Genomic DNA, 19,677 nt, shown 5'->3' on the forward strand with positions numbered 1-19,677 from the left:
TATTTAATAATAAATAATAAAAGAACATGAAAATACTGAATATCTGTTTACAATAAAAAAAGAGTTTTAATAACAGGAAATATTACAATATCACAGATGAATAGATTCACACAGATACAGAAAAACAGTGTTTAACTAATCTTACTATATTTGCCTGACTGATCTAAAGAATTACTACTCCCTGGTCATTTACTAGAGCAAGGCAATATGAAGTAGGTGAGACTTTCAGTCTCATCTAGTATTAAAGTATAATTTTTGTTCTAGATTACAGAATGACGTCACATGCACCCGGTCATCTGACATCTGGTTCCTATACTACCCCCTTTTACTAGAAACTGAACCAGAATCTCGCATGTATGTATTTACACACAGAATGAGCTTTGCTAAGATATGGTATAGCATCTGGAAGCCATAAAACCATTTCAACACTTCCACTCTTCCAAGGTAGCAATGATTTTACTGCTATGGACAGTACAACAAAGATTCCTAGTCCTTGTTTTCACAGACGTTTCATCTGTGACTGCAGTCATGTAAAATACAATCTTTATGGCCTAACAATTTAATTTCAAACTATTTTTCAAAGTTTGGCTGGACTGAGGTTAACCTCTTCTCTTCCAGTATCCTCTGCCACAATATATTAATTCAATAGTTGTAATACAGTCTTGACATACAAGTGTATTTCTTTTTCTGTCCAGCAGGACACACTATTTGTTAATTTTTAACACAAGCAGCTTTACAAATATATTTGCAACACAAGCATCTGTACAAATCAATTTGATGTACAAATGACATATAATTCTTTACAAAACGCCAGCTAGCTATGGTGGCATATGTTACACATCCAATGCCCTACTTCTCTGGGAATAGCTGGCAATATCTCACATCACCACAGAGATCTTGAAAGAAAATCCTCTAAAAAAGGTGAAGAGAAGATGCTGACTGTGAAGAATTGGGCAGCATTGGTACAAGAGATGTCTTCCAGTGGTTTAGAGGAAAAATAAATCAAATGTATTCAGATCTGATTAAAGTAAATGAAACATTGAAGGAGTATATCAACTGAAGTAACAAAAGGCTGGAAAATAGAAGAAGCTTTAAACTGCTGTTCAGATGAAGCAATAGTAATGTCTTTTGGCTTTTTATTCAGATGAACTAATAAAACTGCAAAAATCAGTGGCTAAAATGAATAAAAAGCTGGCTGAGTATGAGACTTCTCAAGAGCAACTGTTTGAAACAGAGTTTTAGGACAGCGCACATAGAAAATGTGAGATTTTCTGCTGTACCAAAGAAGTTAGGAGCAGCAAACTTCATTAATTTTATGAAAACATAAGCAACAGGACTGGTATTCCACAGCAGGATTTGTTAATTGAAAGGGCTTAGTGAGTGTGTTCCAAAGCTGACCATGAGACAGCAGACAAGACCTGTATTAGTAGACATGCAATCATACCACCCAAAAGAGTTGATCTTGGCAAAACTGTGGCAGAAGGGCAACATGTTAAAAATTTGAGACAGTGGAGTGTTTGTGGAAAAAAGTGCACACCAGGCAGAAGAGAAACAAACTGTATTCCAGCAATTAAGGAATGTTGAGTGGCAGGTGTGTGATCCAAGCTGCTGTATCCAACAGTGTTCAGAATATTTTTTTTTTTTACTGAAGGATCAAAAGCATTTTTGATGCAAAAGAGGCTGAGAAGGAAATACAAAAGTTTGTCCAACAAAAAGTGAGCCATCAAACAAAAATGGACTGCACTTCTCATTCTTCTTATTATAAAGCTCATAGAGTGACTTTGCCAGTAAAACCTTTTCCACTGTTCCAAAAGAAAATGCCTGAGAGACTGGGGGGGGTACAAGAGTTGACTAGAATAATTGGGAGTACCTTGGCCTTTGAACCAGAGGATGGTGTTGAGAGTTGGAAACTGTAAAACAATCACATTTGTAAAATATGGTTTTACAAGAAAAAGTGGCTGAGAAAGATTGGACTTTGTTGACTTTGTTAAACTTGTGGGGGGGGGGGGCTGAAATTGTATACTCCAAGTTATAAATGGAAGGACATTAAAAAGAAAAAAGTAACTAAATAAAACAATTTTTGTTCTTAACCGTGTTTGCATAAAACATTTCTTGATATAAATTACATGCTGTATAGTACAGCAGATTTGTGTACTATGTAGTGTAGTCAGGAGTATCTGAATTGAGGGGGTGAGTCTTTTCAGTGATATGTGAAATAAAGATACTAAAGTAAACAACTACTTTTTAGTGTTAAGAAATGTAGGCATTATAATGTAAAAAGATAGACCGGACAAAAGCATGTTTAAGTTAATATGCTGTACTCTTCGGCTGTTTGAGTGGGAGTGGTGTGTAAAAGTGCATTGATTATGATGTATATAGTGCTGAGATGGTTTCTGTTTTGTTTAAGTGGATGTCTGGATTAATGCCTTTGCCAAATCTGAAAACAAGTTTTTTTTTTTGTATGGAAGCATGCTAGTTTGAAAAATAGAAAATAACATTATAAATGCAATGAGAAGTTTTTCTTTAGCAAGTGTTCAGTGTGAGTTGAGAAGTCTGAAGCTGAGGGCAGTCATGCATTCTGGTATGTTTTATGTGGAGACGAGCTGACTAAAGGTGCAGGCAATAAATCCATGAATGAGAGAGAAGCTTTCCTGATACCTTAATACTTCATTGCATTTGCTAGAACAGTGTATAATTAATTCTTATTTAAAGATAGCCAGTGCATTTTTTTGTAAGGCTAAAAGTTAATGCTTTCTGAAAGCATTCAAGCTGTTCTTCTCTGGGAGGGGAATAGAGATGAGAAAAGACCGCAAGTAATGTAAGTAGAAGCACAGGTTATAATGTGCACTTAACATGGACCAGCATACTTTTAGGTTAGGTAATGTTGCTGACCTAAGACAGTTACTTCTGTCAGGAGGGTTAAATTTCATTTGAAGATGTGCATAGTTTTGTGTGTTTTAAGTTAATAGTTTATAGAGGTGTTCTGTGGAGTGTTTTTGAGGGTTTTCATTAAAACAAAAAGTTTTGAAAAATGAGACATAGATTCAAATGGAGATGACGAGGAACAACTGTGTAAAAGATCAGCTTACCAAACATTAATTGGTGCATGTAACACACAAGTTGGAAATAGACATTAAAACAAATCTGTCATGTGTAGTTCATGGGAATAATAACTTCTTATCCTAATAGGTGCACTAACCACATTATTGTGGAATGTAAATGGGCTTCACAGGTATAGAAAAAAGGTTAGAATAGTGAATTATATTAAGAAATCCAGAGTGCAAGTAACAGTGCTACAAGGAGACACATTTGGAAAGAAATGAGCATGTAGATTTGATAAAGAAAGACTTTCAGGATGAATATTCATCAGAATTTCATAGACAAAGGAAAAGGGGGGAGTACTTATTCTAATTGTTTGATGAGCTCTAATACTGATAGAAGAAGGAAAAAAAAAAAAGACAACGAATGGCAGATTTGTGGTAGTAAGGGGCTACTGACAAGGGAAGAGGATTAAGCTGGCATGTATTTGTATTCTACCTAAAACTGTTTTGGAGCTTAAGAAATTTTTGGGAGAATCAATTGTCTTTCAGCAGGGAATATTACTTAGACATGAAAAATGGAACTTGATTTGGAACAGTGAGGATGTTTCGGGGGACCTAGAAGGAAAAATATAATAAAAGTGGGTAGATTTGTGAAGACCTGTATAAAAATGTTCAATGTGGAAGATGCAAATTCAGTAGTGGGAACTTTGAGAGAATTTGTATATTATTTCCCAGATACAATAACTGGACTAGACAGAAATTATATTTGACAATGAGAGCACTGATAAACCAATAAATGGAAAACGAACAATCCGAACTGGCTGAAGTAAAGTTTATTAAATCCAAATTCAAGGTATAAACAGTAATGCCCAAAATAATAAAAAGACTTCACAATGTAAAATAACGGTTAAGGTAAGCGCTTTCGTTTGGCTATGCCAAACCTTTTCAAACAAAGTATCGTCATTTCCTGCTGGTAAAATAGTATGGTTACAATGATGCAATACATTGTTGCTTTCTTTAAAATCTTTAAAGAAATATAATGCATTGTAATATGTATTCCATTCAAAACCTATAAAGTTCCCCTAAAAAATGCCCAACCTTTAGAAACAAAAAAACGGACAATTCATCATGAGTAAATGCAAAATGTAGTTAAAGCGGAACAGAAAACCCTAACGTATTTAAAATATAGTCATCTATATGTGTTTGTAACCAAAGCGTGTTACAAATACTTTTATTCTTATCTTTTTAAAATAATGTAAGTACCCTTATGTGTGTGTGTGTATGCAAAAAGTTCATCCGCTGAAGTTAAATCGCTGACTATCCAAACAATGACTGAATAAAATGGTATGCACAAATTAAAGTGCGGCGTGCATTGTCAGCTATGTAAAATTTAAAATCACTAACACTACATTAAATACATATCCTATAAAGAAATTATATTTAGTAGGAACATATGCATTTAATTGAAAGTTTCTACACATACCCCAAAACTGTTTCCGATTGTGGGCCAATAAAAACTAAGATAAAAATGCAGGGTATGTGTGTATGTATGTTCCTGTCTACTCATCCCTCATCAGACCCATTATAGAGTACAGTGCCCCGTTTCACATGTATCTCACAAGACACCTACAACAATTGAAAGGGACACAGAAATACCTCACTAAGAGGATTACTGACCTCAAACAGATGCCATATACATACTGTCTCAAAAAGCTCCAGCTCTACTCTGTCGCATATCGCCTAATCACCGGCGATCTCTGCCTAACATACAAAGCTATGTCAAACCCAGAGCTGTTGGACATGCAACACTTAAAGAAATCCCAATCTCCACTTAAAGAAATCCCAATCTCTCTGTACCACACACTCCAGGAACCTAAACGTTGTCACCACAATAAACAGAACATGCTAGAAGGATAGATTCTTGTCTCAAGAGACTTCCCATACTCTGGAACAAACTACCCATTCATGTCAAGCAAAGCAAAGCTCCTCATCCAGCCCTCTTTAAGAAAGATCTTGATGACTGGATGGGAAATAGAAAATTCACCTCGGAGATCACTTCTGCCGCGCTGCTCGACAGAAAAATAATTTTCTTGGGTGGCAAAAGCCAGGGAACCTTTTTGGCTAGACTTATATAGGCCCCAGGGCTGATAGCCTAGTAACTACCTATGAACTAGAGGATGCCTTCTTACATGCTTGTAAATAGTCTGCCACCCAGCAACCTGCACTTGTTGGGCCCAGGAGTCCCAAAAGTGTTTTTTACAACCCTGTGACAAATCCAACAGCGGAGTCTTTGGATTCACTATAGAAGTGAAAACGTATTCCTGCTTCCACTATTCTTCCCATTGATAAGAAAACAGAGTACTTGACTATTTGGAACGATAGTTTATATAGCTGCCACTCTGGCCTTCAGAATTGTCAGACACATTTCAGATTGCTCTCCTTGACCAGATGAGTGAAAAACTCTGGAGGTGCCTAATGTGGATTTGCGGGCAAAATTCACAAATTTCACTCAATTAGTTAGGTGGCTAAGCACCTTATATGTGGTTATGGTGCTATGGATGCTGCATTTATGGTAGGTATGGGGTCTGTAATTAGGCGATATGCCTGGCTGAGGCTACAGCCCCTACCCTAAGGTATAAAAGTGTAGCTCCTTAATTAACTCCTTGACAAATGTATATTTGTGAATACCACCAGTGAAGTATTCAATGAAATGGAGAAAAGGGTGAATACTTTGTAGTCAGTGAAACTTTTGTACTCCCCTGTGCAAAAATATGACAGGAAATGCCCATCAGTCTGAGGACTCTGTTGCAAGCAAAGAAAAGGCAAGCATACTGAAAAGTAAAAAAAGATGAACTACAAAAAAAAGTGGCAAGGAGACCCCATCCCCCAAGGGAGTAGCCATGACTACACAGATAATCTTCCTGCCATACCTTCTATACCACCATGATCCAAACCTCCAACCCAGGTGTGTCCATACCCATTGTATCCTCTCGAAAGATAGTCAGGGTAACCCAGTATTTAAGAAATTCAAAAAGCATTACACAAGACAAATGAGAGTGGCAGATACTACCTCACGGATAAAAATATGAAGATGTCTGGTATACATCCCATGTCGGGAGACAAAGTGCATCTGGTTCATCCAGTAGCTGCTTAGAGCCATTTCCAAAGAAGGACCAAACCAGGGGGTTCCATTTTATGCTCTTCCTAGGACTCAGGAAGGAGAACCCTTGAAGGCCCATTCCGGAACTTTCAAAGCTAACTGTTTACCTCTAGATTCCAAAATTGAAAATGTTGATAGCGCAAGACCTGCTACCACTGGCTAAAATGTTCATTTATAGTATTTTGTTCTCCTATCACACTGGCAGTTTAAGTGAAGATAAATATATCTAATTATATTTGTTATGCTTGTTCAGACCTAGCTATAAACTACTTAACCCACAGTGTTGTGTCTTGGCGAAAGTTTTGGAATGTGTGTGTTGTAATTATTATGGCAGTTTGACACAAAGTCATTAAACCAAACTGAGAGTTTAAAATGGCTGCCACTGTCCATCTGCAGGTTTTCTGTGTCATTATATTAAACTGATCATATTTAATGCAATATCATCACTTCATGATTAGAGTTGTTACAGTGGCTTTGCTTTTTGTATTATCTGAATGTATTTCATTGGTATTTAGTCTCTGATTGCTGTTAAATTAGCTGGTGATTTGTCTTTTCAGCTTATTTTGTATGTTCTACTGAGCATGGAGCGCAGAGCAGATCCGGAAGCAGGATTTTTGATCTACCTCAAAACTGGGAACATGTATCCTGTACCAGGCAACCATATGGACAGGAGAGGTATGTTCGGAGTGCAATTAAGCAGCAACTCATAACACACAAGTTTCTAGAGAAATTATGCCCTTTTGGCTGTCTACAGAATCAGTGTTAGTGTTTTACAGCAACTATATTATTTCAAAATAGCTTATTAAATGTAATGCTTTTTGCAAACTAGATTCACATTTTAGCACCTTAGCACCTTTTTAAACTTAATGTTCACAGAGTCTTCATGTCGGACTGCGACACTATGAATAAGTAAAATGTTGGGAGAATCAGAAATGTGGTGTTGTAGGGCCCATTCCCAACTACCACAAATATTTTGGAAATGTTTATAAAGCTTGCAGAAAAATGCAAAAATTACAAAATAGCCAGTCTTCCTGTTTTTTTTTTTCTGGAAACAAGACCTACCCTGGATTTCAGAAAAATAGTTGCCATTTGCAATAATTGTCTACCACAGGTTGATCAGTTTACCATGATGGTGAGAAAGCATAATTCAGAGATGGCTATGGCTACAACAAGAAACAAATTAGCTCATAAGCATGTCTTTGAAACGTACCCTAACTAACACTAGTGCTGTCAGACCTGATGACAGTAGTGTGTTCTGCCTAGTGGCCTATGCATCATTGTCATTGGCACCCCCTAGACATACACACACACAAAACTTCATTTATGTTCTTACAGACATGCTCACACTAACACACACACGGTCTCATGTCTTCACTGAACTTGAGTGTACCACGAGTAGTCCCATAGGAGTGAATGGATGACCACAGTTATTTTCACATCAGTCCCTTTTTCCTCAAACCATGAAACTTTACCAGTACCACTTGCACTAGGAGTAGCTGGAAATTTTTGGCAGGGAGCACATGGCTAATTAGCATTAACCCCCCCCCCCCCCAAACTGTCACATTATTGTGTAGTTCTGCCTCTGAGACTGCTGTCTGTACTGAGGCCTGCAAGCAGAAAACCCATAGCGGTAGGGCACTCTTAAGATTCAGAAGAGCTTACTGTGAAGGGAGGGGGGTATGTTAAGGCTTTTTTTTGTTTTTATTTTTTTTAATATTTCACTGAAACTCTATATACAAAAATAAACACAATTAGTATAACAACTATTTACTCAAGTGCTTGCATCAGTTATTGCTGTATACGTTATTTAAATTCATTAAACAGCAATAAACTGATTGTAGAACATAGATATCTATCTGTTTTTGAGTTCATTTTTATCTAGTCATTATATTATGTGATTATTTTGTTTCTCATCTTAATAGTAGACATTTCTTTATAACACAGCATTATACATTCTGTAAATGAAGGAGTATAACTTCATTTTTCCAGTTCTTCGTAGTCTTTCTCATGGCTGTTGTCATTAAGCCCTAGAGAAGCGTGAGTAACAGACTTCCATACACATCTGGGAACTGAAGCATTAAACACCACCAAAGTTTAGGTGGTTGTTCTTGCCACAGTGGAACTCCGGTCCGCTAGTGATTGGCAGTAGATCTTTACGGTGCTGAGGTGCCAGCCCGACGCCCAACCTTCAACGAAGGCACGCCCATTCACACATGTCTTTCGAATGCCACTTGACCGCGGGGATGGCATGTAGACTCCACACAGAAGGCGTTTCAGCTGAGAATCAAACGGGAGAACCTCTTGCTGTGAGGCAACAACGATACCGCTGCACCATAGGTAATATGAATTTATCAGCCATGCTTGCAGAAAACGTTGAATCGGATGTCAATTTTCATACATTTTTCAACTGATGGGTTCTGATCCAACTCTGCCGTTACACTAGCTTGTGGCCACCAGAAAACTCTCGAGCTCCTTCTCTACCCATAATGCACCAATCCCTAACATCTCTCAGATCTCGTTTGCCGCTTTCACATCTAGACATGATCTCCATCGGCTCTTGAGTTGTTGAGTGGGAGAGGTCTTTTTTTTTTATTTAAACATATTAGCTTCTAAAAACTGTTTAATTTTTAGATTTAGATTTATTTGGTTATCGGTATTGATCTCTACTTTGCATGCACCTTAGAGTGTACATATTTCCTATCATTGTTGGTAGGCCTAGCCTATCCTTCACTATCCCTTCACACATTGTGTATCTCTTTAATACCATAGATGGTATATTTCTTTCTCCTATTACAAATATTTGTATCCCTTCAAATTACCATTGCTTGTATTTAGCATTTCTCTCCTTTCTAGTTTTAAAAAAAAGTTTAGTTGTTGTTTTTGTTTCCTCTTTCTCCGAATATTTGAAAAAGTATAGTCAGGATTTAAAACGTGTGACTGTGTGGCCACAAATTGCTTTTTTCTGATTCTCATAAGCTTTGTGTGTACTGCTTCTGCCCAGATCACTTACAAGAATGTAGCATCTGTCGTGGGTTTAATCCCCTGAGCTCTGGTGACAGAAGAAATTGATTTTGAAAGGCTTGCTGCCAACTTCATTCTCTGAGGCTTTTACTGGCAGTCAAGCCCCCAAGCACAAGACTAGAGATCCTGTAAAAAGGTCTAGACCTTCTGAATCTTCAGCCTCTTCTTCCTCGGACCCTAAAAAGAAAAAAGATCAGATTCAAAATTAGTTAACAGTCCGATCTTCAGATTTTACCAGACCAATATTGGATCCTACATCCTTGGATGTGAAGCTTCTTCCCAGGACTGCTTGTTCTCCTTGTCTGGATCCAGTCCCATCCGGAGTGCTTCTCCCTTTCTAGAAAGGCGCTCCAAATCTGCATCCCTAGCATCTCCTCATTCCTCCGAGTCTCACTGAAGCAAATGTGGAGACAGTGATGAGGAAATCCCTCGGTGCAAATTCAGGTGGGAGTTCTTATGGCTTTTACCCCTTTGGGTCAGGAAGCCCGATAATCTGCTACTCCACCCATTACAGCTCCTTCTCTAATCCAGCTTGTTGCTTTACAGTCCTTGGATCCGAGACTTCTGAGTCCATTTGGTTCAGATCTGAAGAAAGCACTTTCTTTGGATCTTAATGTTGTTCTGAGTGGACCGACTTTGACATCCTCAGAGCCATATGAGTCTCAGAGCCGAAGTATCCCTGTCAGGTCTGGGAAGTTAACATAAGATACTACAATCAAATGTGTTTTGAACTGAACACATTTCCTTATTTACTAAACTACTTACTCCAATATGTTCTTTCATGCACAAAATAGCTTAACTTTATATGGTACTTCCACCTGTTAAACTTTGAATTGTTTTATTTTTTGATTTAAGTAAAATATTGTTCTGTACTCTCGAGGAGCTTTTCTCCTCGGGCCTCTGCTGAAAATGGAAATGTATCCAGCTGGACTAGCCCGGTCAACAAATGTAAATAAATAAATAAATAAAAGTTGGCGTCTGAGGGTTTTGGAGCTTTGGCACTGGACAGCTCGGCTCAGACTTCGCCTCAGATGGGTTGTTTTTAGATCGGAGGGAGGTGATGGGCCAGAAACTTGCTTTCTCAGATGTTCTTCATTCCACATTGCTGCAGTCCTAACTATTGGGTAGTCCGCTGTCCCAGTCGGCCCGAATACCAAAGTATATGGCTGACGTCGGTCAAGGCGCATTAGACTGACGTCACTACGTCAGGGTACTAATGCGCATGACCGACGTCATATCCTCAGTCTTTTTTGCCGCATGGTCCGATGCAGAAGCAGTTTTGCGAGTGCAGGTTGGCGTTCTGAAAGTTTCTGAAGTCAGAGTTTCAGACTGAATCAAAGTTGGCTAAGTACCCCGTTGGGGAATATTTTGGTTTTTTCTTGCCTCAGTATTTAACCGGATGTCAGAAAAAGTGAATAACTGTATTTCTTGTGGGAAACAGATACCTCATAGGGATTACCATACTTTGTGTATACCTTGTTTAGGGCCTGAGCACGACGTTGTTGGATGCCGCTCTTGTGCTAGATTTAACAAACGCACTATTAAGAGAAGGTTAGACTGTGCCAGGTTAGTTTTTGGGAAGCGTTGTAATTATAAAATGCCGTCGGATGCTCCGGCGCTTCGCCAAAAAGCGCAAGGACAAAGCAGCAAAGCCTAGAGTGGAAGAACTGACAGTCCCGGACGTCGGTTCTTTAGAAGGCTCAGTGGAGCCGGAGGTTCTGCCAGGAGTTTCTTTGGAGTCTCAGGGAGAGACTTTACTATTACAGGATGTCCTCTCAGGAAGTAGGCCAGGCTGAAGGGGCTTCTCAGGTGGCTGTTCTTCCCTCTCTTCCTAAGGTGGTTAGAGCCTCACCTTCTGTTTCCAAGGCCTCTTTGAGAGGCAGGCCAAATTTAGCTTCAGTGGGGGTTTCTCCTACTGCTTCAGGGTCTTTGCCTAAGAAACATATGCTTAAAATGGCAGAGGATTTGATTACTATGATTAGAGGTTCTATGCCCCCTCCTGATAAGAGGCCTAGGGTGGAACCTGAGTTTGAGAGTTTTGAGCAATGTTCGGAGGCTTCAGAGTCTTCGGCTGAAGACTTGCAGGAGTATCCTCCTTATTCTGATTCTGATGTGGATGATTCTACTCCTTCAGCTTCTCCTCCTGAGGATTTTTCATTTTCAGAGACTCTGCATTCCATGAGGGAGCATTTTAAATGGGAAGGTCAAGATTTCTCTGATTCCAGGAAGAGGCTTAGGGAATTCTTGTTTTACCCCAGCATAGGCCTTTAGCTATACCCCTGTTCTGAATGTGGTGGAAGATGTTTTGCAGAGGCTTCCCTGAATCCTGATTCTTTGCCTCCTGCCCCAGTTAAACCGGATAGGTACTATAGGGTGCCTGAAGCTCATAAGTATCTTTTTAAGAGTCCTAGGGCAGACCCGAAACTGTCTCTCAGGGGCCTAAGGGTGTGAAGGCTTCTGTTGTTAAAAATCCTGTTCCTCCTGATAAAGAGGCAAGGGCTTTGGTTAGATGGGGAAAGAAAGTGTATACTTCTTCCACTTTAGCCATGAGGGCGTTGAATTGTCAGTTTCACATGTTAAAATATCAGAATTATCTCCTTTCACAATTGAAGTCTAAGGTGGATGCTCTGGCAGAAGGTATTGAGTGTAAAGAGTTGCAGGATTTAGTTCATGTGTCTGAACAGGTGGGTAAGCATTCCTTGCAGTGTGGTTTTGATGCTGTGCAGGCCTCCTCGAGGGTGGCTGCCACTGGTTCTGTTCTTCGTAGGCACGCCTGGTTGAGGGATCAGAATTTAGCTGAGCATGTTAAAACAAGGATTTTGGATGCTCCTTTACAGTCTGATGTGTTGTTTGGTTCGCCTGTGGAAGCAGTTTTAAAGAAAATGGAGGACAAGGCTGTCTATGCAAACTGTTAAAGATTTTTTGCAGGTGCAGCCTCCGAAGTTTAGTAGAAATTGGCCTACTAAGGGATGGACATATCCTGCTTATGATTCCCAGTCTAGGGGTAGGTCTAGACGTGGTAGGGGCAGAGCTCAAGGTTCTTTTAGGCCTAGAACAGGGAGTTCACCTGCTCGGACTTCTGGTGAGGGCAGGGGTCAGTCCTTTCGTAAACAGACCCAATGACCTACCTTTTCAGCTGCCAGTACATTCTCGCCTGGCAGCACCTTTGGGAGGAAGGCTGGCTCTTTTCAAAGAAAATTGGGATTTAATTACCCAAGACAGATGGGTTTTGGATATCATTCACCACGGTTACAGGTTTTATTTCCATACCTTGCCTCCTTTCAAAGGCATGCCAGATATTCCTCCTCTACAAAGAAAAGAGGCTCACAAGCAAATTTCTCTGTTGCTCCAAATAGGGGCCATTCAGCCAGTTCCTGTGCCAGAAAGGGGCCTAGGATTTTATTCTCGCCTGTTCCTAGTACCGAAGAAGGGGAACACGTGGAGACCAATTTTGGATTTATCTATCCTCAACACTTATCTGGACATTCCCAAGTTCAAAATGTTGACGTTACAACAGCTTTTACCTCTGCTGGGCAAAGATCACTGGATGGTAACTTTAGATCTCAAGGAAGCTTACCTTCATGTGCCTATCAGACTAAGTTGCAGGAAGTATCTGCGTTTCGAGCTGGAAATTCTCATTATCAGTTCTCTGCATTGCCCTTTGGCTTATCTACTGCCCAGAGTATTCACAAAGGTTCTGGCTCCAGTGATAGCTTACTTCAGGCTAAAAGGAATTCAAATCTATCCTTACTTGGACGACTGCCTGATTCTGGCTCAAGAAAAGGAAGACCTTTACAGCATTTGGAATTTGTGATAGCAGTGCTAAGATGCCTAGGGTATTCTGTGAACGAAATAAAGTCCAGTCTAGTACCCTCTCAAGACATGTGCTTTCTGGGTGTGAGACTGAATACAGCAGCCCAGATGGCCTTTTAACCCCGGACAAACAAAAGAATCTTTCCAGTTACTTCCATCAACTATCTCTTCAGTCCGGGCTGACTGCAAGGACAGTCCTTCAAGCCTTAGGGTTCATGGCATCTTGTATTCTGGTGCTTCCCAATGCCAAACTGCATATGAGGAAGCTGCAATGGTATCTAAAAAGTGTATGGACACAGCACTGCCAGGATTTGGACACTGTCATTCAAATAATACCTTGCATTCAAAAGGAATTTTTGTGGTGGGCTCAGGAATGTCACCTAAACAAGGGACTCTCTGTGACCCGGCCAGAGGCGAGTCAGATTCTAATGACAGATGCCTCAGACATTGCTTGGGGAGCTCATCTAAATGGAAAGTGGATACAAGACAAGTGGCCTGCCAGACTACAGCATCTACATATCAACATGAAAGAGATGTTAGCAGTCCAGTTTGCATTAATGGCTTTCAAGGAGTTACTTCTTCCAGGGCAGGTGTTGATTCTAACAGACAACACAACTGTCATGTGGTACATCAACAAACAAGGGGGAACACATTCTTACCCGTTGTGCAGGCAAGCAATGATTTTATGGGAGACTGCGCTCAGCTTGCAACTAACTCTTCAGGCAAGGTTTCTGCCGGGAGCACAGAACTCCTTAGCAGATGTGTTAAGCAGACAAATCATGGATCCCCACGAGTGGAAACTGGATCTTCATGTATTTCGAAATTGACAGTGTCATGCGGAACTCCAGACATAGATCTGTTCGCTTCTCCACTAAACCACCAGCTGCCAAAGTTTTGCACAAAGAGGTTTCATCACACAGCTTGGAAGGTGGATGCTCTTTCTTTCAGTTGGAAAAAATCTTCATGTGTATGCCTTTCCACCTCTGCCTCTTCTCCCAAAGGTGCTCCTAAAGGTCAGACAAGACAAGCCGAGGATGATTCTAATAGCTCCAGATTGGCCTCGGCAACACTGGTACCCATTACTGAGGAGTCTGGTAAGGAAGCCTCCATGGCCTTTATCTTTGATTCCACACCTGTTGTCTCAGAGAGACGGTCACCTGCTCAATGTCAAGCTTCACTCTCTTCATCTAACAGCCTGGCATATTCTGTTTTGACACACAGCAGGTCTCAACTTCCTCAACAAGTTTTAAATGTGATTATGGAAGCCAGAAGACCTAGTACAAGGAAAGTGTACGCAGAAAAATGGAAGAGATTTTTATTTTGGAGTGCAGCAAACAATTTGGAGATTTCTGAGCCTAATTTGGGTGTGGCTCTTCAATATCTTACTGAGTTATTGGACAAAGGTTTGTCTTTCTCTTCCATTAAGATTCATGCTGCAGCAATTTCAGCTCACTATGATTGTGACCCACCATTGTTTTTGCATCCTTTGTTCAAGCAATTTCTTAGAGGGGCAAAGAATATCAGACCCCCACGTAGAGCTCCTACTCCTGCTTGGGATCTCAATTTTGTGTTGGAGAAACTTACTCTACAACCTTTTGAGCCTGCGGCTACTGCTGAATTGAAATACTTGTCTTGGAAGACTGCTTTTTTGTTGGCCATTACTTCTGCAAGAAGGGTTTCTGAATTGCAGGCCCTTATGGCGGTAGAGCCTTTTTTGATTTTTCATAAGGATAGGGTATCATTACGTACTAATCCTTCCTTTATGCCTAAGGTGGTTTCTAGTGTGGCTTTAAACCAAACTATTCATTTGCCTACTTTTTATGCAGATCCCCAAAATAAAGGGGAAAAGATTTTGCACACTTTAGATGTGCACAGGCAATTGCGTTATTATTTAAGCAGGACTAAGGATTTTAGACAGTCTCAGCAGTTGTTTGTTTCTTTTGCTTTGAGTTCTCAGGGCAAGCCTGTGTCAAAACAAACTATTTCTAAGTGGATTGGGTTTTGCATTGCATTTTGTTATTCCCATCATGGCAAGGAGATTCCAGCTGGGATTAGGCCTCATTCCACTAGGGCTACTGCCACTTCTACAGCATTTCTAAGGGGGGTGGCAACTAAGGATATTTTGGAGGCAGCTACTTGGAGTTCAGTGCATACTTTCTCTAAGCATTATCACCTTCCTCTCTACTCTAAATCTAGGGCTGGTTTTGCCACAGCTATTTTGCAAGGCATGTTGTCAGCTCCTGCTTCCTTATGATTTGCCAGCCTCCCTTACCTCTGCTTTGGGATTCTACCCAATAGTTAGGACTGCAGCAATGTGGAATGAAGAACATAGTACAGTTTTGTACCTACCATAAATGTAGATGTTCGAGGATCCACATTGCTGCAGTCCAATTTACCCTCCCTCCTTCCCCTCTGTGTTTAGGGGTGGTTGTGTAGGTGAGGTTATACTCTGGTAATTTTGTATATATTGTATATATTTTTGGTGCAGGAATGTTTGGAGTTTTTGGTTTTGGCCTTGTCTTTTTAGGGTCTTCTGACATCTGGGTCAAGAAAAGACTGAGGATATGACGTCGGTCATGCGCATTAGTACCCTGACGTACTGACGTCAGTCTAAGCGCCTTGACCGACGTCAGACATATACTTTGGTATTCGGGCCGACTGGGACAGCGGACTACCCAATAGTTAGGACTGCAGCAATGTGGATCCTCGAACATCTACATTTATGGTAGGTACAAAACTGTACTTTCCTTGTCTTCCTTCTGTCAGAAGCGATCTTCTTTCAAGGTTGTGAGGCATTTGTTATCTGCTCTAGCAGTTCAGATGGATGTTACCACCCTCCCCCCCGAATCCACCCTCTACTTCTCAGGCTTCTTTGCGTCTTGAGTCTCAACATTCTACCCCACAGAGACAGCCAGCTTAAAGCTTCCAGACTACCCAGCAGGGTATTCTAAACTCTTCTTATACTTCATTGGACCATCCCACTAAGAAAGTCCCTAGGAAGAGACGGTGCAAAAGGAAGCACTTACTCTCCTCAGGTGGTCGCTGAGGATACTGATTTTAGTGAAGGAGAGGGGTTCCTAAAATCATCACCTGATGACATCTCATTTGGAGACATTCTTGAGATCCTTAAGGGTGGCTGGTCTTCCCAGGACCTTTCTTCTAAAGAATTAGTATTTCTGGAGGCTTTTGGAGCTGACCCGTCTACCTCCTGGGTTACTCCGCCTGCTGATGAGCTCATTGATTCTGTCTCTAGGCAGACATGGAAGGAACCTGATTCAGTTGAACCAGTCCACAAGAGTCCAATCCAGATTCCGGCTCCACCAGTAGGAAGAGAATTTTGGAGTAAAGGGATTCTAGTTGGTGCCATGGTCATGGCAGCAGCTACAAAAAGAGGAACTTTCTGAACAGAGTTTAACTGTCCATCCTCCTAACAGAGAGTCTAGGGCAATTGACAGATTTGAGAAGCGTGTTTATGCTTGAGCGAATTCTGCACTCAGATCACTGAACTTATCTGGCGCGTTTTACAAGACTTCAAGGAGATTTGATTAAATAGCTCTGTCTCTTTCTGGAACTGAAACTGCTGAGGCTCAATCTTTAGTAGTGTCTCAGTTGGCTACCTTACAAGCTATATCTGATTCGTCCATGAGGCTTATGTCGCACACGGCAGAAGGTGCCTCAAGGGCTGTGGGTTCAGGTATTTCCATCAGGAGACATGCATGGATGCACCTGTGTGATTTTGTGGAGCCCTTCTAGCCCTTTTTTGTCAGTGCTCCTTTTGACGGCACTACTTTATTTGGCCCCACAGTAAAGAACACACACTCAAGGTATGAGAAAAGATAGAAAGACCCTCTCTGCAGTGGGCATGTGTTTTTCAACCCCTCAAAAAGCCTTTTCCAGGAATCAATGGGAGGTCGAAAATGTGCTTTAAAAAGTCTCCGGGTCCTTTCCGGGACACCCATGGAGATGGTTCCTCCAGAGGAAGAGGGAGGAGCTAAAATGGATGGCGACTTCCCCATGGCAGAGGAGGCCCACAAAACCAGGGGGCTAGAGATTCTTTTTTCAACAGACCTTTCAGTGTTCTGAAAGGAGGCCCAATTGTCTAACTTAGGAGGCAGTCTGGAGTCACTTATCCCTGCATCAGAGAGCCTGGCATGATATAACAAAAGACAGTTGGGTGCAGAGGATTATTTCCACAGGTTATGTAATTCCCTTTGCTCTACCTCCTCCATTAAGACAATTTCCCAAAGTTTCACCCAGTCAGAGGAAAGCAGCAGCACTAGACATCTAAAAGCTGCTAAGAAAAAGTCATCCAAGAGATCCCACTAGACCAAATGGAATCCAGCACTTAAGATTCTTTTTAGTGCCAAAGAAAAGGGGGTGGGGGGGGTGGAGACCAATTTTGGATCTCTGTGTATTGAACAAGTCAGTTCCAGATGGTCGCTGTTCAGTCCATTCTGCCATTTCTGGGCAAGGAAGACTAGATGTGCTCAGTAGACCTTCAGAATGTGTACTGTCACATAAAAATGAACAAACAATCTAGAAGTTACTTGCGCTTCCAGTCAGTACCAGTTTAGAGCACTGCCATTTGGCCTCATCACAGCCCCCAGGATGTGGGAGTAGTTGCAGTTCAGTTGAGACTGCAGAAATTGAGTATTTCCATATTTAGACATTTGCCCCATTACCGCCCCGATCATGCGTCAACTGATAAAAGTACACAATCAGGTGCTTTAGACTTGTTCACATGTCAGAGTAACCATGAATTGCAAATCTCACTTAGAGCTGACCCAGACTTTAGAATTCATAGCGGCAGTGTTCAACACTTATCTATGGTAGCTTCTCTTCTTCTATCGAGTACAAAAGATAAGGATGCAGGTCAGGAAAATAATTTGCAGTACCAGGACATCAGCTTGATTGATTCTGCAAGCCCTGGGATCAGTGTGTGGGGCAACAATTTTAGTTCCTTTAGTAAGATTCCATATGAGAATTCTGCAGTGGATGCTAGCAATACAATGATCAGTACTTTCTCAACCCATGTTAGCAAAGATAAGGATAATGCAAGTATGCAAAAGGCATCTTGGCTGGTGGTGCAGTCGCTAAAGTTATTAAAAGGCTGTACTTTAATCCTCCTTCATCCCAATCCAGATTGAGGGGGGACATTTCAAGGGGAAAACCATCCAAGACATTTGGTCTCTCAAAGAGGCCAACTGGCATATCATTGTTATTGGGATGAGAGCAGTACTTTTGGCATTGCAGACATTCCAAGGCGCTCTTCATCTCAGAACAGTTGCAGTCCAGACGGACAATATGTCAGTAGTTTGTTGCATCAACAAACAAGGGGGGGACCAGATCTTATCCCCTTTGTCAAGAAGCCCTCAGAGTGTGGCAGTGGGCGATATCTTCCAAATGCTTTCTAATAGCAATGCATATTCTGGGGAAGTCCAACATGATAGCAGTCAAACTGAGCAGGTCCATCTTACTACCTTACTAGTGGTCCCTCAACAATAAAGTGGCAGATTTGATTTTCAGTCAGTGGGGCCAGCCTTGCTGCGATCTTTTTGCCTCTTCCCTAAACAACAAGTGCAGCAGCTTTTTTGCCCTAATCCCCCCCCCCACTGGGGAATCACCAAGGGATGCTCTACTCCATGATTGCCCCCCCCCCCCAGTAGACTGAATGCTTACCCTTCCAACCCCCCATTCCCAAATTCCTGCAGAAAGCAGCCCGGTTGAAGAGCAAAGTCATCTTCATTGCGCTTTGCTGGCTTCGGCAGATTTAGTTTCCCTTCCTTTGGCCTCACCTACAGTATCCACCTTGTATTCTGGATCCAATTCAAGACCTACTGTCCCACCTAACAGACATGGTTCACCCAGATATCTCAAGTCTCAAACTAACAGTGTGTTTTTTCCAGTTCCTTTAATTACCAGACAACCAATGCTCTCTTCCCTTGTCCGTTCCATACTTTTATCTTCCGTAAACCTTCTAGTAGGAAACTCTACAGAAGTAAATGGAAAAGATTCATTTGTTGGGCAAAGCAAAATCAGATTGACCTCTTCTCAGTTCCATTTCGATCTGTTTTGGAATTTTTGGTGAGTCTATGTAATGAAGGTGCTAGCTCATCAACTATCAAAGTCCAACTAGCAACAATCTCTTATTTTCATGTTAGATTTCAAAATTCTTTGCTGGCTTCTTCTAAGCTGTGCAAAGTGTTTTGAGAAGCACTGTGCTTGTAAGACCCTCTTAAAACAACCTAACTCCGCCTTGAGATTTAAATTTGGTTCAGCAAGCCTTTGAACCAGCAGCTAAATGTGATCTTAGAATCCTGGCCTTTAAAACTATCTTTCTAGTTGCAATTACATCTGCTAGAAGAATTTCGAACTTAAAGCACTATTTTCTACGCCTCACATTTGATTATTCTTAAGGATAGGGTCACGTTACGTACCAATGCTGCCTTCCTTTTTAAGGTGGTGTCAGAATCCAACATCAACCAGTCCGTTAACTTGCCAGTATTCTTTCCTAAATTTGCAAACAAAGGGGAATAAATGTCCATAGACAAGTATGTTTTTACTTACACACAGCAAAAGAAATTACATCAGCTGTTTATCTCCTTTGCTCATACTAAATTGGATGAATCCTATACAAAGGTA

At 41.0% G+C, this 19,677-nt stretch overlaps 1 protein-coding gene across 2 annotated transcripts in view; it reads left to right on the forward strand.

Moving 5' to 3' along the window:
* Positions 1–19,677, forward strand: part of DNA2 (DNA replication helicase/nuclease 2) — a 1,108,563-nt gene that overhangs the window by 294,565 nt on the left and 794,321 nt on the right. For both annotated transcript variants that reach the window (XM_044056952.1, XM_044056951.1), the window contains exon 8: positions 6,759–6,876. In XM_044056952.1, coding sequence (XP_043912887.1) covers positions 6,759–6,876 — 118 coding nt within the window. The remainder of the gene's footprint in view (positions 1–6,758; positions 6,877–19,677) is intronic.

The sequence above is a fragment of the Protopterus annectens genome, chromosome 14.part0 (genome assembly GCF_019279795.1).
Source record: "Protopterus annectens isolate FY-2018-M chromosome 14.part0, PAN1.0, whole genome shotgun sequence".
NCBI lineage: Eukaryota > Metazoa > Chordata > Ceratodontiformes > Protopteridae > Protopterus > Protopterus annectens.